Source organism: Pelophylax lessonae (genome assembly GCF_965119305.1).
Source record: "Pelophylax lessonae genome assembly, chromosome: 1".
Classification (NCBI taxonomy): Eukaryota; Metazoa; Chordata; class Amphibia; order Anura; family Ranidae; genus Pelophylax; species Pelophylax lessonae.
This window is the reverse complement of record NC_138768.1, coordinates 302,143,890-302,170,484: the sequence shown is the minus strand read 5'-3', so window position 1 is coordinate 302,170,484 and position 26,595 is coordinate 302,143,890. Positions and strand designations below refer to the sequence as shown.

General features: G+C 42.9%; 1 protein-coding gene across 1 annotated transcript; it reads right to left on the bottom strand.

Annotated features, from left to right (window-relative positions):
- Positions 1-610: 610 nt before the first annotated feature.
- On the bottom strand, positions 611-26,040 carry PLBD2 (phospholipase B domain containing 2). Its single transcript, XM_082269409.1, has 12 exons — positions 25,794-26,040; positions 22,834-22,927; positions 13,912-14,070; positions 13,300-13,400; positions 9,477-9,691; positions 9,062-9,156; positions 7,576-7,736; positions 4,645-4,740; positions 2,778-2,849; positions 1,446-1,598; positions 1,084-1,246; positions 611-988 (listed from the first exon to the last, which is right to left on the bottom strand). Exons 1-12 carry the CDS (start codon positions 25,976-25,978, stop codon positions 821-823), a joined length of 1,662 nt encoding a protein of 553 aa, XP_082125535.1. The 5' UTR covers positions 25,979-26,040; the 3' UTR covers positions 611-820.
- Positions 26,041-26,595: the final 555 nt, after the last annotated feature.

Genomic DNA, 26,595 nt, shown 5'->3' with positions numbered 1-26,595 from the left:
CTCTGTGTATTACTTCTTCAAATTGTTCAAAATTTATAATTAAAGAGTATTTTAAAAAGTATTCTGAAAAATAAACTCTCATGCCTGCATAGCCCTTAATGAAAACATGACATTAGCACGGAATGAGCATGCATTGAGGAAGCTAAACTCAGAAATAAAATTGGATAAAAAAAAAAAAAAAAAAAAAATTATACCAGAAAGGGTTGGGAAGGCAAACAAACAATTATTAGAAGGAGCTACTACATAGAACAATCGACTAGTAAATTTTTTATTAGAAAAATATGCATTGGAAATAAAAAAATTACTTAGCGAAAACAATTATAATAAAGCTTTCTTTCTAGAACAGTCCGTTTGGGTTTATTGGCCCTTCCATGGCATTACTAACAAAAGGTATCAAACTGCATTTAGAAGTCAGTCACTGATCACTCTGTTAGTGTGAAGTACCCCATACCAAAGTGGTTCATTATTGCAGACCATTGTACCGCCATAATCACACACGTAGGCAAACTTGTGTATTTTAACTACATAGCTACATTCGGACACAGGAAAAAAAATACATTTGACACAAATCAGGACACTAATAACCATTTTAAAAGTGCAGCATTTAAACTGATTATCCAAGCCAATCAGATCCATTTATCAGAATAAAAAAATTCCCTTTTAATTGCAATAGGGTCTTGAACAACAGACTTGCATGAACTTTAGCAGATTCTGTAAATCCAGTTTACCACTGACTGTTGCCAGACCTGCAAAACGTGGTTCAACTTTGAATAAAATGGTTGCTGGAAGAACAGTCACTTGTCACATCTGAGAAAATACTTCATTTCCATCTAATAAGGATAGGCTCAAACTTCCAGAGGTCAGGGTGACCCATATGCATGAGGTTACTGAATGGAGAAGTGCTCCACTGGAAAGGAGGAACCTGGTCCCATGTGGGGCCATTAACTGCAAACATCATATTCTCCTTTGCAAACTGAAAACTGGTGACCTGTGAAAAGAGCAAAGGATATTTTCTCATTAAAGATTCATTGCATTAAGCAAGTCCTCATGACATTATGAACACATTGGTGGGCCTATACCAACCTTCATATCAGTGCCACCATGCTGTCTTTGGCGCATGGCTCCAAAAGGGTAAGTACCATTGGCTGGATTGAGATCAGAGCGGGCAGAAATTGCATTCTCTCCATTTGGTTTTGGTTCACAACTTGGACAGACTGACAGAGGATCATTCAGGAAGTTATTGTATCTGAAATTTGAAAACAGCCCATCACAATATTTTCACCATAGACCTACTAAGTGGGCAACTATATTTTCACTTTGGAAATAGAATGCATATTGTAACAGATTCTTCTGCCATAAAGAAATTCCAAAAAGTAAAAATCAATATAAAAAAGCGTCAAAAAAGGAAGATGCCCGATTGCAAACTGGGACTGCGGCTTCCTTACCTCATAAGCCTCATCATAGATGGTAGATCCTCCACAAGAGTGTGATTCCTCCTGAATATCTGAGCCCTGGGAGTTTTAGAATAACTGAACCAGTCTCCAAATTTTTCCACAAGATCAGGCTGGCCACTTGCATTAAATATATCACCGAAGTACCTGTGTAAAAAGGAGGACAGGTCATTATGATACCAGAGATCCATTTCCATTTAAAAAGGGCCAATTAATGTACCATGCCACATTAACAGAGAAAAATCACAACCCTCTGTAGGTCAACAAATATGCACTGCAAGGCATTTAGCAAAATTGTATGTATATTTTATACACACGTGAATGTGTACAATATACAAGTAAAGTGCTGCGTAAATTGATGGCACTATACAAGTACCTGTAATAATAATCCTCCACCGCTACCAACACATGCATTCCAGTCATTTCCTACTTTCCAATGGTTAAAAGGGGGGCCTGTCTGCTAAAAATCACATGATCAGTCCTAATCTTGTAATACCAGAAAAACTGCTGAGAAAAAAGTACTATCACCTACAAGAACAAGAACCTTTCAGGGAACTTTGACAAGTTAGGGAATCATAGTGGCTACAAGATTGAAACAGTAAAATATATTTATAAATATCCTGAAGGCCCTGTACACCAGAGTTTATTCATACAGATCAAATGCCAAAACTGGTACCAAGGCGGGTACAATCAAATAACAGCTTTAGGTGTGCCCAGCATTCTTTAGGTTCAAGGGCGATGCAGAGTTAGAACCCACAACACAAGTAAAAGTTTAGGTCAAAACAGGTCAGTGGTTTATTAAAATGATTGTAAAATCTGTAAAAAAAAAAAAAAAAAAGTTATACTTACCTCCTCTGAAGTTTTGCACAGAGCAGCCTGGATCCTCTTCTCGTGTTCCTCTTTGCTGCTCCTGGCCCCTCCCTTCTATCAAGTGCCCCCACAGCAAGCAGCTTGCTATGGGGGCACCAGAGCCGAGCTGCAGCTCCGGGTGTCCATTCAGACACTGACCAGCCGCTCAGCCACGCCCCCTCTCCTGATTGGCTCACTGACTTTGACAGCTGCAGGAGACAATGTCGCAGAGGCTGTATCTCAGCCAATCAGGAGGGAGAGTCCCAAGACAGCCGAGGGAACTCGTGGATATCGCTGGACAGAGAGCGGGCACAAGTATTAGGGGGTGCTACTACACACAGAAGGTTTTCTATCTTAATGCATTAAAATAAAAAAAACCTTCCTGACTTTACAACTCCATTAAGAAGTGTGACATACTGTAAATACACACACACCCCTTTTCCTTCATCATAATTAAATCATGCAGTGTATACTTACGGAACATTGTAGCTGGGCCAGTATGAGCTCTGATAGAGGAGATCTGATTTATCAGCCCAAGTCATTAAGCCTCTGGTGGGGGAAAAAACAAAACCACACACACCAATATCGTAAGAGAAGCAAATAATACAAAAAAAAAATAAATAAATAATTATATCTCGTATATCTATCTATATTAGATATAGGTAGGAAATAAATTAACCAATACACAAAATATTCTACATAGAACTTGTGACCATTAAAATGCAGGGCATAATAAAGGTGCAAAAGTAATTTTTGCATTGGAGCCTGCAGCACACAGCAACCACAATCATGGGTGCAATACACAGACTCTTGCAAACTGCTTATGGAGCTACAGACGTTTGGTTATGGAGATGGAGAAGTAAACAATGGATTACAAGTGCTATGATGTCACTACACTTGTGCTTCATTGAGATCTTAGAGTCCCTTTGCCTCTGTGGAACATGGGACATGTAGTCTTTACCTTTACATTCACAGATCCTGGTGAATCAACCTATGAATGGAAGACACAGCTCTGGATTTTGACATTTGCTCAGCAAAATGTTCTAGGTTACATTCTACACAGGAGTGTAACATCGAACATGTTGAAAAGATAGAGTTTGCTTAAAACTGAACTAAACCAGAATTAAAAAAAAAAAAAAAAAAAACACAGGTAGGCTTTTCATGACGAAGAGAGGCCCTCTTTAACTTCGGTCATTGTTTCTCCCTGACAGTGTACACTGAGCCGTACATTCACAGCTCATTATACCGGGCCTTTCCATAGGCACACTGAAGTCTGTGTTGTCTCCCTATGTGTTCATGCATTATTTTCCAGCTTCATCAAGGACAAACCAACTTTCTCTGTTACTGATTGATTTTAATTAACAATATGTGCTGCAACACTGACTTCTATACATAGAATATGCTAAGGTAGGTTCACATTCAATGTGTGACTTGAAAGAGGCACCAAGCATTTAATGACAGAACGCCTACCTAGGCCATTACCAGAAGGTAATTTTGTTTGACGCTAGTGATTTTTGAGACAATCGCCTATCCTGTAGGTATTAAAAAGGAGGAAGAGAGGAAATTCCTCTTTAGGGCCAGTTCACAACATAGAAACATTTCTGCATGCATTCTTTTTTATTTTTTCCATGCGGTCCAGTTCAAAGGCTCCACTTCAATTAGGCCCCTTTCATACATGTGGACCGTTTGTCCGTTTTTCATCATTCGTTGACGGATGAAAAAACCGACATCAACGCATCGCTATGGAAAAACAGATGTAAAATGGATGATCATCCATTTACATACACTTCCGTCAACATTCGTTTTTAGAAAAGGATGAAAGCCCTATTTTACGGATGTAAACTGACAAATGGTCAGTTTTTCTATCAGCTTTTGCATTGGTAGTGGATGTAAAAACTCATGCATTTTTTATTTGAAAAGACGTGACTGAATTGATGAAATGAACTGTGAATGTGTGTGAAAGGGGCCTTACAGCTGTATTTTTAACCCGGACAAGTGTGCACAAGGGTTTTATCATGGGGAGGGACAGGGGAATGTTAATTTATGGTTATCCATCCTGTGTTTAATGAGCCTGTAGTCTGAGACCTTACCTCTCAGGTAAAAAGAAAAAAGAAAGGGGGGGGGGGGGTAAAAAAAAAAAACAAAAACAAACTACTACACAAAAACTAAAAGGCAGCTATTCAATCATCAATATGTGAAATATCCTTTAAAAACAAAAAGTATATTTCAAGTAAACATCTAAAAGCTATTAGATATGCACTACAATAAAATCACACCTATCTTTGCTACAGATATCAAATGTAATCCATTAGAAGTGGGAAACATAAGCCAACCATGAACTTACGGGAGCTGCTCTAGAATGATTAGAAGTCCACTAGGCACATCTGTTGCACCTGGTTTGAATTTTTTGTAATCCACCACCATCCACTGGTTGTTGTACCTAAAAGGAAAATTGTAAGAAAGGACAGAGAAAATTTAGAGAAAGTCACTGAACACATGAAATTGTAACAAAACCTGCCAGAAATTCAGATGCAAAGCTCGCCATCATCTCCCTCATCAGTAAATTATTCAAACAGTACAAGACTTGAAATGAGCTTTCTTACTAGAATTCAAAAGATTGTAAATGTGCAGTAACTTCTAACCAGATTTTAGCAATTTAATGTAATAGGAGTGAAGAGACAAAAAAAAAAAAAAAAAAAATATTTTTAAAAATTGTTAAGTCTCTTTTTTTTTTTTTTAAAGAGACTTAATTTTTAAAAATATATATATATATATATATATATATATATATATATTTTTTTTTTTTTCAAAAACACATGGCATTCTTACCTGCCCTGTGCAGTTGGTTTTGCACAGGGCTAGCTGGATCCTCCTCTTCTCGGGTCCCCAAAGCAAGCAGCTTGCTATGGGGGCACCCGAGCCGAGCTGCAGCTCCGTGTGTCCATACTGACATGGAGCTGCCATTAGGCACCGCTCCCTCCATCTCCTGATTGGCTGACTGATTGACAGCTATGCAAGCCAATGGCACCAATGCTGTGTCTCAGCCAATCAGGAGGAAAAGTCTTGCAAGACTGAGGGACTAGTGGACATAGACAGAGATAGGGGCTCAGGTAAGTATTAGGGGATGCTGGGGGGCTGCTGCATACAGAAGGCTTCTTTTTTTTTTTATGCATTAAATCTGCCTTTACAACTCCTTTAAGCTTAGAACAGAATGTGAAAGGGTAGCACTCTTGTCATGGGGTTTATTGCCATCTGTGTCCCAGCTAAAGAGACAAAATGCAAACACTCCTTTGTAAAAGTACATTTCCTGGGGAATGGGTACAAGAACAGTCACTCTGTACAAGGAGAGAGAGTGCAGCAGTGATTGGTCTTCATAAAAGGAAGCTCCTAGGCAGAAATAAAGTTTCACACTGCACAGATCATCTGGAAGAAATACACAAAGTACACCAAGATCCACGTGCAAATACACATCCTTTGTACTTAAGATAATTGTTCACCAAGAATTCCGCTTTCAAAAAAAAAAAAAAAAAAAGAACCTCCTGCTTGTTCACTGCTTTAATCCACACTTCTGACATTAAACCACAGAAAACTCAGAACTGACATTTTCTTGCTTTGCAACTTTTAGAAAAAAAAATGGTTATCCCTTTACCCAGAAACTCATTACCCAAGAAACGTGGTAAAGATCAAAGCAGAATTCAAAGAGCAAAAGCAGGAAAGGGATCATAATAAATACCATTTTAAGCATACAGAGAACATTAGATCTTTTTTTCCTCCCATGCTATTATGCCTGATGGTGTCACTCCAAACATATACGAGTGATCTGGTCTGGTCCCTGTGGCTAGCCTGTCAGCTGCAAATCCTCCATTTTAAAATCATCCATCCATATCCCGAAGGGAACCGCTTTATCTGACCCATAGATTACTCTTGGATCAGATAGGAAGGTGAGAGGCTTGATTGCTTATTGGTGGTGGTTATAGAAGCACCTGATTGTTCACCACGGAGGTGTTTGAAACTGCAGGGAATCTTGTGGATCCTGTGGATTTATTTATCACTGGGACTTTTTGCACAGATGCACTTTATTTGCAATATCTAAACACTTTATTGAATACCTTTTCCACATAAATGTATGAATTTGTCTCATGAATTTATGACCTTTGTTCACTTTGGTATATTTTATTTATATTTATTCATATGACTTTTTTGCTATTTAATCACGGAGGAAAGTGTAGTGTTATATCTGACGCAGCACTATTTTTTGATTATTGATTTGGGTTGTGGACTGAAAACACAGTGACTGAAAGCTGCCGGAGTTCTCTTATTTATTTATTTCACTTTATTTTGTATACATAAGTTGCACTGTTAGTTTTTTCTATATATAGAACCTGCCACTAGCCTAGAAGAAACGTAAATAGCAACGGATTAGCTTTAAGCCTTGTATACACGATCAGATTATCGGACGTATTTTCATCCATTTTTTGTTGCATGCTAGTCTCATATGGAAAGTGAAGAGGTTACTTTGATACGAAAATTCTCGTACAACAGAATTTAACTTCAGAAGTGATGTCGTCCTGTGTTGAATGGTTTTGTATGTGTGCCTTCATTACCGGGCATGCGTAGTCTTGCTCTTACGATTTTTTTCAGACCAAAACTGTACTAACTAGAACGAAAATCGGATGTGTTCACGTACGATAATTTTATAGCCTGCACATCCAGTTTGTCGTACGAAAATTCACAATCTGCTGTCGAAAGCATCATACTAATGATCTGAAATCATCAAATTGTTCGGACGAAATTTTACTTCCGATTTTCTTATCCTGTGTAGGGGCCTTTAGATGACCAATCCTTGATCTCATACAACCCTGAAGAACTGTGATGCAGCCACAGTTTTTTTTTTTCTTCTCATTGTGTTCTGTGCCTGTACATACAATTTCAGCATAAGAAAAAACAGCAAAACAAAAAAGTAAAACCAAAAAAGCAATCAGTTAAAAAGGGAACAGATGTAAGCTGCTCCCGTTTTAGTTGATAGTTACAGAAAATGGTTCATCTAGCTGATGCAAACTTTTGGGCAGGCGAAAGCCTTGGCAGTTCTGGATCTGCTGTGATACTATATAGTATCAATTTAAAGCCTACAAACTACAGGGATTTCAAAGTCACATACATAAAATACCCATTACCAATTTGGCTGTGGAGAGTCAAAAGTGACTGTTTTACTACATTGTTAGTAGGTTTTACTACATTGTTAGTAGGTACTCTTAAAATGTACTTGTCTACTTACGTTCCACTATTAAATCTGCTGAAAACATCAGCCCACTCCTGACCCCCTGTTGCCAGCCTGTTCGCTACAATGTTCCGTAGCCACTCCAGAACAGAATTTTTCGGAGTGATATACTTCCAAAGATCTGGATTACTATTGCCAATGGTTGTCTCCAGGCTCACCTGCAAAAATAATGAGTGATTTAAAACATTTTAATCCCCAAAGTACCCGATTACTTGATATCAGCCTTTTACAGTTCCATGTACAGCAGATTTCACACTGGGGGGGGGGGGGGGGGGGGAGACAGAGAAGCAGCACAAAGAACCAAATCAGTCAAATAAGTTGTGCTGCAGTGCAAGCGCCATCATGCTGATAGGAGAGAGAACAGTGCCAGAGATGAGCTCATCAATTTGCTGCTTCTCCTCTTACTGCCCACAGGCTGGAGAAGGAGACCTGTATTACTGCACTACAGCACAGAAAAATTGGGTTTTCTGCCCTGACAGACCGGACTGTGCGAGAGCTGTCTAATTCTTAGAACTAGATTGACAGGAAAGCAAGTTTACAGGTAACAGCCCCATTATATACACATTTTATCTATTTAGATGGTTTCCTGAATTTCAACTTTAAATCAGGGTTTGACAATTTTCTTGGAATCTAGGAGCCAGATTACACACTGAGAATACAAGAAGGTGACGGTATGTAAAAAAAAGAAAAAGAAAATTTTTAGCTCTGCTATGGGTAAGCAGCAGAGCTAAATGGTTCTGCTGTTCTTTTTTTTTCTACATACCGTCACCTTCGTGCATTGTCAGTGTGTAAACCTGTGTTGTGCATCTGTAAAGTTAAACATCAGGGCTACATAAGTGAAGGGATTTTTTCCTTTGAAAAGTTTTTTTAAGATGTTAACCACTTGCCCGCTGGGCACTTTCACTCCCTTTCTGCGCAGGCCAATTCTTCGCTTTCAAAGCTGTCACAATCTGAATGACATTTGCGCAGTCATGCAACACTGTGCCCAATTTAAATGGTTATAATTTTTTAGAGACAGATAGAACTTTCTTTTGGTGATATTCAATCATCACTAGGTTTTTATGTTTTGCTAAACAAAAAAAAAAAAACAACAACATTTTGATTCATTTCAGTTCTAAAATTTTGCAAAAGGGTAATTTTTCCTTCTTCACTGATGAGGCACCACTGATGAGGCACCACTGATAAGAATTGCTGGTTACTGGCACTCCTTTCCTCATGCTGTGACAGCACATGATTGGACAGAGCTGATCACATGGTAAAGAGCCGCTGTGATTGGCCCTTTACCGCGATGAGCTGTGTCCGAAGGATCACAGAGCACGCCCAAGGTGCGGTTCTGGAAGGACCTTAATAGAGGAATTTCAGGCTACCTATAACCAGCAGGGTGGGCTGAAATCTGTGTTAGGTTCAATACAGGACTTGCTCCCAGCCAAATACATACTAGCATACAAATCTATTAGTGTACATCTGGACATTTAATACTCACTAGACCACTGCTCAAAATGTAGAAATCATCACCAGAGAAGATAGTGCCTGGGTAGGATGAGAATGTCTGCACTGCTCCTGGTACCACAGGGCCCCCTATAAACACAAAATAAATGTCTCAAAAAAAAAAAAAAACCCACAAACACACACACACACACACCTTTTGAATCCAGGCTACATGGGAAGTGTGAAATCCTCCCATCACAAGACAAATACGAAGGCTGGCCATACATTATTCAATTTTCCTTTAGATTTACCAAAACCATATACTATGACGTCAATAGGCAGGCCCTTGCTCTACATAGTTAAGGTAAATCTAAGGAAATTTAATAATAAAAATTTTAAAATGGATGGCCAGCTTAAGAGTTAAAAGCAACTACCACCTTCTAAAGCAAAAGAAAATCATCAACCCTTACCATTTGGGTATGTACGAAAGGGAAGGGTATATTTCTTGATTATCCGTAACATGGACTGGTAGATATTCCAGGTGACATGAGACACCAGAAGTTCCTTATTGCCAGGTAGAAGTTTAATAAGTGCAGAGCAAGACCCTGAGCCCAGTGTTTTTTTAGTATCCGACTTATTCAGAGCAGGTTCCAGATCCTCTAGGTCTCCACCAAGCTGGAAAAGCCTGTCAAAAAAAAAAAAAAAGTGTATGAGAGACAAAAGAATTTACCAGATACAGGTGCATCTCATAAAATTAGAAAGTCATTAAAAAGTTATTTCAGTAATTCAAAAAGTGAAATTCATATTTTATATAGGATGCGTTACACACAGTGGTATATTTCAAGCATTTCTTGCTTTTAATTTTGAGGATTATAGCCTGTCACAGACTGTGGAAAATTTTGCATTTCATTTGGAAATCAAGGTCCCAGAGTCTGGAGGAAGAGTGGAGAGGCACAGAATCCAAGATGCATGAGGTCCAATGTGAAGTTTCCACAGTCAGTGATGATTTGGGGAGCCATGTCATCTGCTGGTGTTGGCCCACTGTGTTTTATCAAGTCCAAAGTCAGCGCAGCCCTCTACCAGGAGATTCTAGAGCAGGGGGTACTCAATTTTCTTTCTGCAGAGGTTCGAATCTAATTTTTCTGCTATGACTCAGGTCTTTCACGTCACAGCCCCCTTTAAATTAATGTCCTCAGTCCCCCTTTTCCTATCACAGCCCCCTTTACATCACAACCCCCTTTCACATTAGAGCCCCCAACATTAGAAACCCGCTTACATCACAGCCCCCCCTTGCAATCACAACCCCCCACATCACAGCCCTTCACCTCACATCAGAAACCCTTCATATCACAGCCCCCCCCCCATATCATAGCCCCCAATATCACAGCCCCCCCATATCACAGCCCCCCTTTTACAGCTCCCCCATATCACAGCCCCCTTTCACATCATAGCCCTCCCATATCAAAGCTCCCCCCTCACATCTACCGTATCACATCACAGCTTCCCCCTCTCACATAACAGCTCCCCCATATCACATCACAGCCCCCCACATCACAGCTCCTCCTCTCGCATCACAGCCCCCCCACATCACAGCTCCCCACATCACCGCTCCCCCTCTTGCATCACAGTCCTCCATATCACCGCACCCCTCTCGCATCACAGCCCTCCATATCACAACTTCTCCCTTTTACATTACAGCCTCCAATATCACAGCACCCCCCTATTCTCATCCCAGCTCCCCCTTTCACATTACAGCTCCCCCTTTCACATTACCCCATATCACAGCCCTTCAGTATTATAGCCTCCCCCCTCTCACAGCCACTCATATCGCAGCTCACCCCTCACAGTCCCTCCCCCCATTTCTAAACTCCCCCCTCTCACATCACAGCCACAGATATCACATCACAGCCCCCCCAATAATCTTCTCCCTACCTTAACTCAGTGTTGTGGAAGGCGGGGAGAGTGGCGGGGTGGACTCCCCTTCTGGGTGTGCTCGCCTGCTGCTGCCGCTAGGCTCTGTGGCGTCTGCCATCCTCTTTGCTTTGGGTTCAGTGGCGGGCATGTGCATTGGGGGGAGGAGAGGGGTTGGACAACGGCGGCAGGGGCGGGTGTGTGCATGCAGGCAGAGGAGGGGGGGGGGGGGGGAACAGCTGCTGCGGTCCAGATTTAAGTGCATCTGGGTCCGCCTATTGAGGACCCCGGTTCTAGAGCACTTCATGCTTCACTCTGCTGACCAGCTTTATGGAGATGCTGATTTTAATTTTCCAGCAGGACTTGGCACCTGCCCACACTTAGTACAAGTAAAGTGGTTCCAAGGATTATTTTTTTTTTTTTTTTTTTTAATTAATCTTCATGCATTATTTGCATGAGGGTAAAAAGGAGGAAACAAAATGTAAAAAAAGCCTGTGTGCAGCATTCCTCCAGCCCCCACTTATACTTACCTGAGCAAGATCTCAGTCTGGCCATGTGCAGTTCTCTCCCACTTCATTGGCTCAGACCCAGCAGCTGGAGTCATTGTCAATCACAGCCAGTGAAGATTGAGCAGGGGCAGAGCTGAACCTTGTTCTGGGTGTCAAAAGCAGTGGGGCTCGGAAGAGTATGCATGAGTGCCAAATAGCAAGCCGCTTGCTATAGGGGCAGTCAACAGGGTAGGAGGAGCCCAGAAAGGTGGCGGGGGACCCAAGGAGGAGGACCAGGGCTGCTCTGTGCAAAACCATTGCACAGAGCAAGTAAAGTATAACATGTTTTGTTTTAAATGTTTTTCTTTAGTATTACTTTAAAGATGAACACTAACAAACACTTTAAGTAAGAAGTTAAAGCAAGTTTTGTTCCTTTTGGAATAAAGGTTTTATATAAATAAAAGCTGACCATTATAAGTGCCCCTTTCAGAGGTAAATGGTTTGTCCCAACTCTGACTGCTATATCTACAGGAGAGTTTGTTCTGTTGAAAAACAGATTTACTGAGCAGATCACCAGGTGAAAATAGTAAAGCTTATATACAAAACAGATAAAGCCATCACATCTAAGAATAAATTGCAATATATTGAAAATGTTTGCTTTTGGGTTCACCACCACTAAAAATACATCTGCGCTGCAGCACATTGCTACACACTTTAACCTCCCTGGCGGTATGATTATTTCAGATTTTAGGTGCTGAAAGCCGTACCATTATTTTGCATGCAATTCTTAATGAACAGCCCAAACCAACTATTTTACATATGATTTTTTTTTTTTTTTTTTTTTACTGCGAGTTCTTTATAACATCTCGGGTATGATAAAGTTTGAAACACAAAACCATAAATAATATAATACTTTTTATTCAATAAATTATTTTTTGGCCAAACAAGGATACAAAACCCTCCTTCCCTAGCCCTCCACAACCTGCTCCAACCCTCCTTCCCCCTTACCTTTTCAGTGATAGCTGTGCCTTGAGTGAGCCTTTATAGACTTGTATAGAGCCACACTCAGACTAACAACGTTCACAATAAAGCCTCGTACACACGCACCGATTGTTGGCCGTAAATTTTCTGCCAACGTTCGATCGGCCGATTGTCGGCTTGTTAGTATGATGCTTCCGACAACCGACTGCGACTTTTCGGCCGAACAAAATCTGGTGTGCATGCTATAAAATTTTGTTGGGCGTCAGCAGAACGGCCGATTGTTCCTCAGTCAGTACAGATTTCGGCTGACAAAAATCAGATGAGCAAGACTGGGCATGCTCAGAGAAGTAAAAAAAACACGAAAAGTAGACCAGAACATGACATCACTTCTGCAGTTGGTTGTTGTTGGCCGACAAAATTTGTGTGCAGTCTAGAGCACATTTCAACCAACACAACAACACGACAAAAGACCAACAATCGGTGCGAGTGTACGAGGCATAAGGCTACAAGGGCTCACTCCCCCCGGGCAGCGAGTCATTTATAAACTTGTGAAAAGCAAATACATTTTCATGTGGGTTTAATGCAGTCACTACAATTGGTTAGTCAACAAACTCCTTGAATTTCCATTAGGCTTCTAGGTTTGATTAACTGGTTAATTAAAGTAGAACACTCAAGTACTTGGAAACAAGATCACTCATCTGCGAGCCCTCTTGAAAAGTGGACCTTGCAACGTATGTATGTATGTATGTATGTATGTATGTATGTATGTATGTATTCCTATCAGACCAATCTGGAAAATGATTTCCTAGTGTAACCATTTAGCTGGAATCCCAATAGAGCCAACATTATACACACAGTGTAATCAAAATTGTTGCGATTCATATTTAAAACAGTTTTGCATTTAAGAACTTACAAAAACCCAAAAGGATTAAGCGTGAATTTCTTCTCAGGGAAGGAAATTATATCATTGTAGCTGTCTTCTAGGCCTTTCAGCTGCAGCAGTGCAAGTCGAACCTGCAAAGAATACAGGTCTTAGAAAATCCAGTTGTTTAAAGTCAGTTTTCACTCTTTACTAAGAACCGGTCAAATTAAAAATGTCTGTATGAAAAGCTTCCAATGAGAGGAACTATCTTCACACTCGCATGCAGACACACAAAAGCAGAGCTACGGTAAAGTCACCACCATGGAACTAGTAAAAAGGTGCAAGTCTGGGACTCTCAGACATTTTTTGGGGGGGGATTTGGATCTTTTTTGGAACTGAACATCTGAAAAACAGAATATTCTAGGTATTCTTTGCACAGCGAAGCTTTACCTCATTTACTAAGCTCTTTAGTAACTGCATTTGCAAAGTGCACAGTCTAATTTGCCTTTAGTAAAATCGACCCCATAGTGTTTATTTTACCAATAAAAAAAAAAAAAAAAAAAAAACACCCATACCTCAGCAATGTTTTACCTACTTAAAGTCTAAAAATGACCTGAAAATAATGCAAAGATTCCTTATTTTAATAATGTAAACCTAACTTACTTGATGCCAGTAATCCTGGTCTTGATGCAACTCCATTTGTTCCTGCATCCAAGCCAGATTGGCTGCTAGATAGTCCCGCAGGCGTTCACAGTATGGGGTTTGGTATTTATAAGGACCACAGTAACCAAACATTGTGTTCATCCAGTGCATGTAGATAAGCTGCAGAGGAATGCAAGCAAGTTGTAAGAGTGCTGCTTCTGTTACTAGAAGGTATTCATTCCCCCCCCCACTACCTAATTTTGTACACTGAAAAAGGTTATCAAAAAGGACCAACCAACCACTACATAAACTGAATTCATTACAAATAAAGCTCATGTGAAAAGGTGGATAAACAAACCAATACATTGGAATTCATGTTAACCCACAAAACAATATAGACATATTGTATAAAAGCCCATTACATAAAGTAATTCACAACATTTTTAAGTGAACTTAAATAAAAACCTACTAGCGGAGATGCAAATACTTTGTGCAAGTGTGTTTGTCTTTAAATTGACCCCTGTGACCATGTGGTGCCCTCTGCATCCCATGCATGTACAGGCTGTACACAGGGCCTTGATATTTCTTCCCCTTAGGCTGGCATACACCATTATATAAAAAAAAAATAATAATTTTTGTAAGAACTTACCGTAAAATTATTTTCTCTGAGTCCTCTGATAGTCGCCGCCCGATGGTATTAGCCTTCACTAATGGCGCCCTCTGCAGGAGCAAGGCTAGGCAGATGATTGATAATCGATTTGATTTTTAATACAGAAAAACGTTTTATACCTCGGCACGCCACTAGGGGGCCATCCCTCAGCCATTATCCTGAACCCAATCTGATATTACCTCAGTTCTGATGATTTTACCTCAGTTTGTAGCAAGCAGTACTGGAAGGCAACAACCCCCAGATCAAAAAAAAAAAAACAGAGGGCCGGGGGCGCGACTGTCAGAGGACTCAGAGAAAAGAATTTTACAGTAAGTTCTTACAAAAATTCTATTTTCTCTTGCGTCCTCTGACAGTCGCCGCCCGATGGTATTAGCCTTCACTAATGGGACGTCCCAAAGCAGTGCAGGTATGAGGGGTGGGAAAGCAACGCAACCAACCTAGAAGGTAACGCAAACAGCCGGGCCAGTAACAACCTGAGCCTACAGTAAACAACAAAAAAGACTCCCCAAGGAGGGACAGTAAAAATAATGTCCCCTTAAACAACTGCCGCACTCAAACTTTGCACCCAAAGGAAGCATCCGAAGATGCCAAAACAAATTTGTAAAACTTTGTGAAAGTGTGCACGGACGACCAAGTCACCGCCTTGCACAGCTGAGCCACAGAAGCCTGATGGCAAAAAGCTCAAGAGGCACTAACGGCTCGAGTAGAATGGGCCTTTGCTGAAAAAGGAGGAATCCGACCCTTAATGGAATAGGCCTGAACAATCGTCTGACTGACCCACTTCGAAATGATCACAGTGGAGGCGGCCGATCCCTTTCGAGGTCCCTCAGGAAGAAAAAAAAGATAGAGAATCAGACTGTCGAACATGGCCGCCCGGACCACATCCAGGGAATGCAAGGCAAATTCTTTAGGATGCATGGGCCGCGCACACAGCGAAGGCAACACAATATCTTCATTGAGGTGGAACGAAGAAACCACCTTGGGAAGAAAAGACTGATTCGGTCGCAGAACCACCTTATCTCTAGGAAGTACCAGATAAGGAGAGCAGCAGGAAAATGCCACCGTCTCAAAACACTCTTCGAGCCGACGTGATGGCCACCAGAAAGGCAACTTTTTGGGACAACACAGAGAGAGGAAACACAGACATGTTCTCGAAGGGAGGTTGTTGTAAACACAGACAAAACCAAATTCAGATCCCAGGGAGGCAAGGGAGCTCTCCTCGGGGGAGCCAAATGCCGCACCCCTTGAATGAAGGTGCGGACCAAGGAATGCGACGCCAAAGTCGCTGAAAAAAGATGGCCAAGGCCGACAACTGACCTTTGACCGTAGTCAGCGCCAGACGCTGATCCACGCCCTTCTGCAGGAAGGCCAAGACCTTTGCCACCGAGAAGGAGCGAGGATGAAAAACCATGCGCTTCGCACCAAGCGATATACGCTTTTCCAGGTGCGGTGATAAATCTTCCTTGAAGTTGCTTTACGAGCCTTTAACAAAAAGGTAGGGATGACCTCCTGTGGAAGACCCCTATCCCTCAAGACCTGGCTTAAAACAGCCATGCCGTTAAAGCCAGAGACTGTAAAGCAGGATGGAAGATCGGTCCTTGAGACAGAAGATAGTCTCGCAGCGGAAGCCGCCAGGGAGGTTCGACGACCATCTGAACGATGTCCACACACCAGGACCGTCGAGGCCAGTCCGGGGTCACGAGAATGACTGACATCCGTTCCAACACCAACCTGCGGAGGAACCTGGACAACAGCTGAATCGGAGGAAAGGCATACAGCCGATAGCGATGCCAAGGCACCACCAATGCGTCCGCCAGAGGAACACAAGTTCTGGCCACTAATCTTTACGCCCTTTCTTTGAGACGGGACGCGTACAGATCCACGTCCGGGGTCCCCCCGGGCGCACAGGAGGCAAAATACCTCCGGATGCAGGGACCATTTCCCTTGGTCCAAAGTCCGACGATTCAGATAGTCCATCTGCCAATTGTCCACACCCGGAATGTGAACAGCAGAGATCGCCAGTACATGCAATTTGGCCCAAGATGGAATCTCGGCCACTTCCTTGAACCGTCACGGCCAGATAGCTCGCCAAGGTCACACATGAGCTCGACCTTAACAAAAAGGTCATCCAGGTAACTGAGGATCGCAATGCCCCGTAAACGCAGCAAAGCTAGAACCGGAGCCAACACCTTGTTGAAAAACCTGGGAGCCGAAGCGAGACCAAAAAGGTAATGCCACAAACTGGTAGTGCTCCCCAGCCTCCGTGAAGCGGAGATATCCCTGATGACCCTTGAAAATAGGGATGTGTAGATACGTATCCTTTAAGTCGATGGAGGCCAGTAAGACCCCGGGCCTCAACGTTGCCACCACCTACCGGATGGATTCCATCCCGAACTTCTGTACCTGCACAAAGCGGTTTCAGAGACATCAAAATGCAGAATCGGTCGCATCGTGCCTACTTTCCTGGGCACTGTGAACAGGTTGGAGTAAAAACCTGCAAAACCTTTCCCGTGGAGTAACGGTTACAACGACTCCTTGGGCATGCAGATCGTGCACTGCCCCCATAAAATCTGAGACGATTGGGGAACAGCTGGAGATTGGACGGAAAGAACCTGTCTGCGGGGCGAGATCGAAGCTCGATCTTGTACTCTGAACGAAACAGCTTGTGAATCCACCTGTCCTGAATGCCGGACAACCAGGGTTCCTGAAAGCAACGCAGACGTCCCCCCACCCCGACAACAGGTGAGGGCGTCCCTTCAGGAAGAGGTGGACTGGCCACCGAGCCAGACTGACTGGCTTTTGGCTTACCCGTCCACGATGTCTTGTGGCCACCGGGAGGTCGGAAGGGCCTACCCTTTTCCTGCGTCCCAAAGGCACGAAAGGAATTACATTGAGTCTTGAAGGAGGCCCCCCCCCCCCCCCGCGTGCGCCAAAGTCGCAAGAGCAGCAGATATAGAGGTCATGGCAGAGGCTTCAGGGTGGACCCGAAGCCCCCACCAGGCCTGCAGGGAATTTGTTGTCCTGGGAGTCAATTTTTGCCATAAAAATTAAAAGGGACGCTGGACTTTTAAATCGGCGGTTCCCGCGGACCCCCCCCCCCCGCCACCTGCGCTAACTGAAAGAGCCCCCTCAGAAAACACACCAGCAACAAGTAAAAAAACTTTTGGTTGAAAAATGGCAGAAGGATTAACAAAAATCCCACAGCCTGTCAGCAAATTTTTTACACAGTTGATGTGTGAAGGAAGAAATGACCTCACGCCTCTAGAAGCCCAGCCTTCGAGCCCAGACAAAAGGTGCCTATTGAAACTATGTAAATAGACACAGGGAAAATGGCCGCTTGCCCTTAAAAGGCATGTGCCCACATCCAAGATGGCGCCCGATCAGGAGCCTTGTGCAGAATCCTAAAATGGCTGTACATCCACACATTCTGGCAACAGGGTACCCCAGGGAGACCCTCAGAGCTATGGAGCACCCCCCCCCCCCCCAAGTACTACTAGTACCCCATACAGCATCCTCAGCGAGAGCAGGGAGGGAGAAAACCCAAAGCCAGCCAGAAGGGGGATCCCACAGAGAACACCAGCCCTGCTATCCCCTAAGAGTGGACCCACAACCCCCCAAAAGTACCCAGGGACAAGAGGGGTATCAGTACTCACCAGTCCAGGAAGCGAGCACCGCTCTGATACAGGAGACCTCCCACCCTAAGTGGGGGTGCCATCAGTCAAGGAGGGATGCTGGCAACACGCGGGCGATTCGGTTTGAGACACCCTCAGCGAAGACGCAGCTCCGCGGGCTCGTCCCCATTCCGAGGGGCACTGTCATTGCAAGGCCTGGGCGTACCAGTAACCTGTGACGCTCGTTGGTAGGCTGGGACTCCATAAGGATCTATATTACCCAGTCCGAGGCCCAGCTCTGCAGTCACTTGTAGTCCTCCAGGAAAGGAATCCCTGACTAACTAGTGATGGTGAGAGAAATAAAAATCTATTGTGCAAAGAAAAAAAAAAAAAAAAAAAAACAAAAAGAAAAGAACTGAGACACTAGGTCCCAGTCAGAAAGACCTAACCAGCTCCTGAGCTAGGCAGCATAAAACTGAGGTAATATCAGATTGGGTTCAAGATAATGGCTGAGGGATGGCCCCCTAGTGGCGTGCCGAGGTATAAAAGTTTTTTTGTATTAACCTGATAATCATCTGCCTAACCTTGCTCCTGCAGAGGGCACCATTACCCATTAGTAAAGGCTAATACCATCGGGCGGTGACGTCAGAGAAAAAACAAACAGGAAATTATCTTGGAGGGAGGGGGGGGGGGACCTACAGTGCCTTGAAATTTACCACATTTTTTCAAGTTCCAACCAAAAACGTAAAATGTATTTTATGTGATAGACCAACACAAAGTGGCACACAATTGAAGTGGAAGGAAAATGATAAATGGTTTTCAAAATTAAAAAAAAAAAAAAATAATAAATAAATGTGAAAATTGTGGCGTGCATTTGTATTCAATTCCCTTTACTCTGATACCACTAACTAAAATGTAGTGAAACCAATTGCCTTCAGAAGTCACCTAATTCGTAAATAGAATCCGCCTGTGTGTAATTTAATCAGTATAAATAAAGCGGTTCTGTGAAAGCCTCAGAGGTTTGTTAGAGAACCTAATGCCCCGTACACACGTGCAGATTATCTGAAGACTTTTGTCTGCAGACTTACCAAAACCATATAATATGAGGTCAAACCTAAACACTTTCAATTTGTATGCAATCCGGCAGGCCCTTGCACTACATAGAAAAGGTAAGTCTGCAGACAAAAGTCTTCAGATAATCTGCACGTGTGTACGGGGCATTAGTGAACAAACAGCATCATGAAGGCCAAGGAACATACCAGACAGGTCAGGGATAAAGTTGTGGAGAAGTTTAACCACTTAAGGACCGGGCCATTTTCTGACACTTGTTTACAAGTTAAAATAATTATTTTTTTTTTGCTAGAAAATTACTTAGAACCCCCAAACATTATATATATATTTTTTTAAAAATACACTTTTTTAAATTAAATAACAGTAAAGTTAGCCCAATTTTTTTTTCTATAAATGTGAAAGATAATGTTACGCCGAGTAAGATACCCAACATGTCATGCTTCAAAATTGCGCACGCTCGTGGATCGGCGATAAACATGGTACTTAAAAATCTCCATAAGCAACATTTTAACAATTTCTACAGGTTACCAGTTTAGAGTCACAGAGTAGGTCTAGGGCTTAAATGATTGCTCTCACTCCAACGATCGCAGCGATAACTCACATGTGCGGTTTGAACACCGTTTACATATATGGGCGCGACTTGTGTATGCGTTGGCTTCTGCGTGCAATCGAACGGGGACAGGGCACTTTATTTTATCTTTTATTGTTAATTATTTACACTGTCCTTTAAAAAAAAAAAAAAAAAAGTTTTTGATCACTTTTATTCCTATTACAAGGAATATAAGCATCCCTTGTAATAGAAATAAGCATGACAGGACCTCGAATGTGAGATCTGGGGGTCAAAGACCTCAGATCTCAAATCCACACAAAACCAACTATTTACATTTTTTTTTTTTTTACTGTGCATTCTTCTTTATAACATCTCAGGTATGATAAAGTTTGAAACACAAAATCATAAATTATAATATAATAAATAACTATAAATAAGTGTTTTTCGGCCGCCATACACTGCCGGAATACAGGGACAAGGTAAGTAACCTCTTCCAGGATCCAGCGACTCCTCCCTGGCAGTACCCTGAGTAGGGCAACTCTCCTGCTGTCCATAAAAGTGATAGCACGGCAAATTCGCTGCTGGGACCACTCTTATGTTAAAGTAGACCGCCCACTGTTTAAAAAAAAAAAAAAAATACCAGGGTTATGACAGCTATCTGCTGCCATAACCCCAGTATTTAACGTCAAAGTATCAACGTAAATACACAGTGGGTGGTCCGTAAGTGGTTAAAGCAGGGTTAGGTTATATTAAAAAAAAAAAAAAAAAAAAATTATCCCAAGCTATAAACCTCTCACGGAGCACTGTTCAATCATCTGAAAATAGAAAGAGTATGGTACAACTGCAAACCTAAAAAGACCTGGCTGTCCACCTAAACTGACAGGCCGGGCAAGGATAGTATTAATAAGAGGAGCAGTCAAATGGCCCATTGCAACTCTGGAGGAGCTGCAGAGATCCACAGGTCAGGTGGGAAAATCTGGCCACAGGACAACTATTAGTCGTGCACTTCACAAATCTGGCCTTTATGGAAGAGTGGCAGTAAGAATGCCACAAGTGTCGGATCTCTGCATCCAACGATCCCATATTCCCATATTTTGTTAAATTTAGTGGGATTACCCTTGTGCTTATACATAAGCCTATGATAAGTCAAGATGCCATTAACCTCCGTCACCCACTCACTCAGATCGGGGGGGGGGGCGTTCCCGCATCCATTTCCTGGCATTCTGTTTTCTAGCTAAGAGTGTGGTGTGCATAAAAGGAGATAAGGGGTTTGTTCATGTCTTCATCTGGGTAGAACCCTAGAAGACACTGTTTAGGGTCTAGCTGTACAGGGGAACCCATCTTGTCATGCAGGAAGGCTACTACCTGTTTCCAGTAGCCCTGGATAATGGGACAGCTCCAGAGCAAGTGGAAAAAGGTGCCCACTGTCGCGTGGCACATAGGACAGTCCGGGGAAACCTCAGGTCAGTATCTCGACAATCCCAGGGGGGGTGAGGTAGGTTCTGTGTAGTATGAACAACTGTGTGAGACGGTCAGAGAGAGTTTGGGGGATACCTTCCTACACGTTTCAAGGGCGTCATCCCAGTCTTCATCGTCCATGTCTCCCACATCCGTCACACAGTTAGCTTTAACAGCATAGGCAAGAACCGTAGAAGAGGGCGTATGCAATGGGACAATAGACAGGACTTTCTTACTTAATTTAATACTTAACTTATATAAAAAAGGATGACACTCACACAATTTGTTGGATTGAAAAGGCCGCGGCCGTTTATTATTTATTTAAATAACATTAAAACTCATCAAAGCTTTCAACTCATAAATAATAAACCCGACACTACGATCCAGGTTTATAATAATAAATATTCAATAAAAAATATCCAAATCAACTCAATCATATAACTTAAACATATCGTCCCCCTTTGCAGCTTACAAAGGTGACCCAAAATAATAAAACTGGCCCCGACAAAAACAAAAGGGGAGGGGGGGGAACCGCTCGCTCCAGGCTTCTGAGGTGGTCAGAGGATCCCGCTATCTGTGAGCCCCCTTAAATAGGGCTGGGCTGAGGTAAAGAAGGCGGGAAGCTTATCCGGAAAAAACAGGTACTTTACACAATCTCCCTAGCTACCTGGACTTCTAACTATGATAGGGGCTTATTCAACCAATCAACAACTTTAAATGTATTATTCCCCCTAGTAACTCAATCCTCTACACAAAAAGCCCGCCAAACTGAATTCCTGTCATGGCTAACTGCCTGTCACTGTCCCATATAGAAAAGGGGTTTATGGAACCCCTTTTCTCTCTATTCCGCGTAAAAAATAGAGATAAGGTGCTGCGGGTCCGTGCATTTAATAATCTCGAGTATAGAGAGAGACTCTTCAGAGGGAAGTGTAGGTTGAAATTGAGTGCGGAATGCATGTATTACCTGATAATACCGAAATAGCATATGAGGCGGTAAGGAGTGGGCCGCACTCAGGTCTGCAAATGTGCCCAGGGCTGTCTCTCGTATAAGATGCGAGAGATACAATATTCCCCTGCCGCTCCACTGACCAGCGTCCGGCAGAGAGCGAAATTCGAGGAGGAGGGGAAGAAGTGGTTAACAAAAATACACACTTGTTTATACCCAATACGAATTTCCTATTTACTAAGACTAGTATCTTAAAGCCAGCCATAGATGCTACATCTATGGGCATGGGCAGGCAGTACTGAAGTTGAGACTTTTTTTTAGATTTTTTTTCATGCGATTGCTGTCAATAATGAGGATTGTGTTCTGCCAGAAGGGAAGGCTCCCTGCCAGCAGAACACAATAGCATTGCAGGAGGGATTCCCCCCCCCCCCTCCATCAATACTGGCTGACCACAGGTTGAAGGAAAGAAAATGACATATTCTATGGGCTGCTTTTGGATTAAGAATAGTTAATGTGTGGAGTGAGTAATCAGACATACCCGATATCTGAAGCTTAGGTTTCCATGCTTACTGATTAAAGTCTGTTTGTGATAAAAGACTGGAATGTGTAGACATCAGCAAATATAGAACGCACTTACCCGCTGAGAGACCGCAGCTTCAGCCACCCCTGCAGCATAGGCCTGAATGCTGTCATTATATTTGTCATTGCTCTGCACCTCTAGAACAGCCCACCTGCAATATAGAATACATCAATATTACACATGTACAAAGAGCAAGTGACCAGCAGCACTGTTCTCCATTTTTTACAGTTCTTCCTATTAAATAGCAGAAGAAAAGTAGGACTTCCTAAAAATAGTTTTAGAAAAATAAAACATTTCTTTGTATTTTACAAACAAAAGACTGGGGAAGCCATAAAAATCTGAAGCACTAAACAATTGACAATAGACACACATTAGCAGTTACTGTACATCTAGAACTGTATAAACAGACAGCCAATGACACTGGCACAAGTACACTCTACTATACCATAGTTGTCAATGTTCTGAAATCATTTCCATGGCAGTGCATTGCTATACTAGTAATAATACTACTTTGGAGGGGTTGCAGTATACTATACCCCTGCAAGATAAATTGGACCAGATTGATATGAATTAACCCAAAAGTTGAAGTTGATTACTAAGCAGTGTGTCTGTGGGGGGACAGTGACAAGTTCAGCATCTGCCTGCTTCCCCCCCCCCCCCCCTTTCAGTGACAGCAGGCTGGGGATTTTCTCCCTGCACCCGCTGTACACAGAATATGGCCGTGCAGGGATCCACCCACACGGCCACATCAATCATTTACAGAGCCAAGTGAATCAATGAACTACAACAGGGGTCTTCAAACTATGGCCCTCCAGTTGTTCAGGAACTACAATTCCCATTATGCCTAGTCTTGTCTGTGCATGTAGAGTTTTACAATGCCTCATGGTATGTGTAGTTCCGCAAACGCTGGAGGGCCATAGTTTGAGGGTCCCTGAACTAGGATGTACCATCAATCATTGTGGCTCATGGCTTGTAGTTCTCAATGAGCTACCAGGGTGGTGATGAGTGCTCTAGGTAGTTCATTAAACTTGGTCATTCAGTAACTGCCTGCTCGTATAAGGTAGAGATCCTCAAACTACAGCCCTCCAGCTGTTGCGGGACTACACATCCCATGAGGCATTGTAAAACTCTGACATTCATAGACATGACTAGGCATGATGGGAATTGTAGTTTCTGTACAGCTGGAGGGCCATAGTTTGAAGACCCTTGGTATAAGGTATGGGCAGACAGCGGCATTAACAGCCTGCAGAAGCCTGGCATTACAACCACGATCTGCTGATGGCGGGTGCAATGCTTTACAGGCTCCCCAAAAAAAAAGAAAAGAAAAAAAAAGGATTGTTTTTACAGTTTGTTTCCGACAGTGGAAACCATATGCACGTGAGATAAATTTTGAGTACTCCAAAAAAGATATGTGCTATACAGCACCCTCCTCCCGCGCTCAGAACCCGGTCCTCAGGCTGCCTCAATCCCGGGAACTCGTGCTAAAACTTGGCATCCATTATGGCTAGGCTTTGCTGCCCCTTACGACCAGGGCGCTGTTGATGGTCTTGGTTCCCTCTGAGGAAGAGGCACGGCCTCGAAACGCGTCAGCCCTCTGCTTCCAGTATAGACGTTGGACCTCTGCTATGAGGCGGCTTTATGGGATTGATGGGTCTGTACTTCACGAATGTTTGTGAGTAGCTGATTTTAACTTTTATCTAATAAACTCGCTGAGGATAATGCGCTAGGCTGGTGCGCCCTTTCTTTGTTTTTGTATTACAGATAAATTTTGAGTGTCATGGCAAAGGCTGTGACTACTTATGCATGTGATTTTTTTACTAAATTTGCAAAAATTTCAAACAAATTTCTTTCATGTTGTCATTATAGGGTAGGGTTTGTAGAATTAAAGAAAATAATCAATCAATTATGGAATAGGGCTGTAACATAAAAAAATGGGGAAAAAAAGTGAAGCACTGAATACTTTCCGTATGCACTGTATGCTACAAGCCATATTTTTGAATGCAGATATACCCCATGGCATAAAACAATGAACTGAATGGTTCCACATTTTGTCCTGAAATGAGGAAATGACTCTTTGGTGAGAGAAGTGACGACAAGCAAGTGACTTGTTTTTTTCCATTATTAAGGCTTTGATGAGCCACTCCATTTCTATATATTTGCTTTAGAATATTCATTTATCATCATTACCATAAGATTGGTATCCATAAAGAAATATTACTCAATTGTGGGTGCATTACTAAAACCAAGAATACAAATGTCAGGGTAAAACCTATGCTCAAACATCAGTGAAGCTTGGAATCATTTAGACTAAGGGAGCTCTATCAACTTCTGGTATCACCTAAACTATGGGATCTCCTATTCATCCTAGTATCCCTTAAAATATGGGAGCTCCCATCTCCTCGTGGTATCACTTAAAGCTGTCAGATCTCCCATCTCCTCATAGTATCACCTAAACTATGAAAGCTCCTACCCCTGCTATCACTCTAAACCAGGGATATGCAAACTGTGGCCCTCCAGATGTTGCAGAACTACAAGTCCCATGATGCATAGCAAGACTCTGACAGCCAAAAGCATGACACCCAGAGGCAAAGGCATGATGGGAGTTGTAGTTTTGCAACAGCTGGGAGGGCCACAGTTTGCATATCCCTGCAACTATGGGAGCTTTCATCTCTTCCTGGTATCACAGACTATGGCAGGGATCTTCAAAATAGGGCACTCCAGCTGTTGCAGAACTACACGTCCCATGAGGCATTGTAAAACTCTGACATTCACAGGTATGACTAGGCATGATGGGGAGGATAGTCCCTAAACAACTGGAGGGCCACAGTTTGGAGACCCCTGGACTATGGGCTCTCCATTGCATGCTGGTATCAGCTAAACTGCAGTATCACCGTCTCCTGCTGGTATCACCTAAACTAAATACACTCCCATCTCCTCCCGCCCGTCACCTTCCCCAGCAGAGCTCCATCTCCTTATCTATGATCGCCTCCCTCCTCCGGTCAGTCTGTATTTCTCACCCGTTCTCCTCGATGGTGTCCTTCAGTGCAGCCCAGGCCACGGCGCCCTCCCTCCTCCCGGGCACGGTGCTGAGGTTCCCGGTGACAGGGTTCAGGATGACGGACACCTCGGCGCTCTGCGTCCACACGGCCGAAGGAACCAAGACCATCAACAGCACCCAGCAGGCAGCCATCTCTCTCGTCATGTGACGGCAGGCGGCGATCACGTGCAGTCCGCAGTCAGCTGACACCTGTGAGGGCGGAGCCGTGTGTTATCTCTTAGCTCAATAGGAATTGTGAATGTCTTCCTAATCACCAAAACAACCATAGGCTGCCTGATATTACCATCACAAGCGGCCGGTTTAGGCTGTCACCCTCTCTGCAATATTTTCATATGGAGTTAGGTTTCATGAGGCGTCTTCAAGTGAGACACCGCCCATTTTGTGTAAAAGCATGCAATGGGCGGGGCCTCTCGTACCCAGCGGTCTGCTTGAGTCAGCTGATCAGGGAGGGTGGTAAACAGTAGCCTGCTGTATTCAAGGGACATATGCTGGTGGAGGAGACAACATAGAGAGGAGCAGTGCGGACAGGTAATGAATGGAGAGCCTGGCTTCCCACATCCTGAGATATGTCAGTGTTTACTGTATGATTATTAGGGGGAGACACATAGGATCTATTGTATATGATCACTGGGGGAGAGACAGACAGGATCTATTGTATATAATCACTGGGGGAGAGACAGACAGGATCTATTGTATACACACACTGGGGTATGATCACTGGGGGGGGGGGGGGACAGATAAGATCTATTGTATACACACAC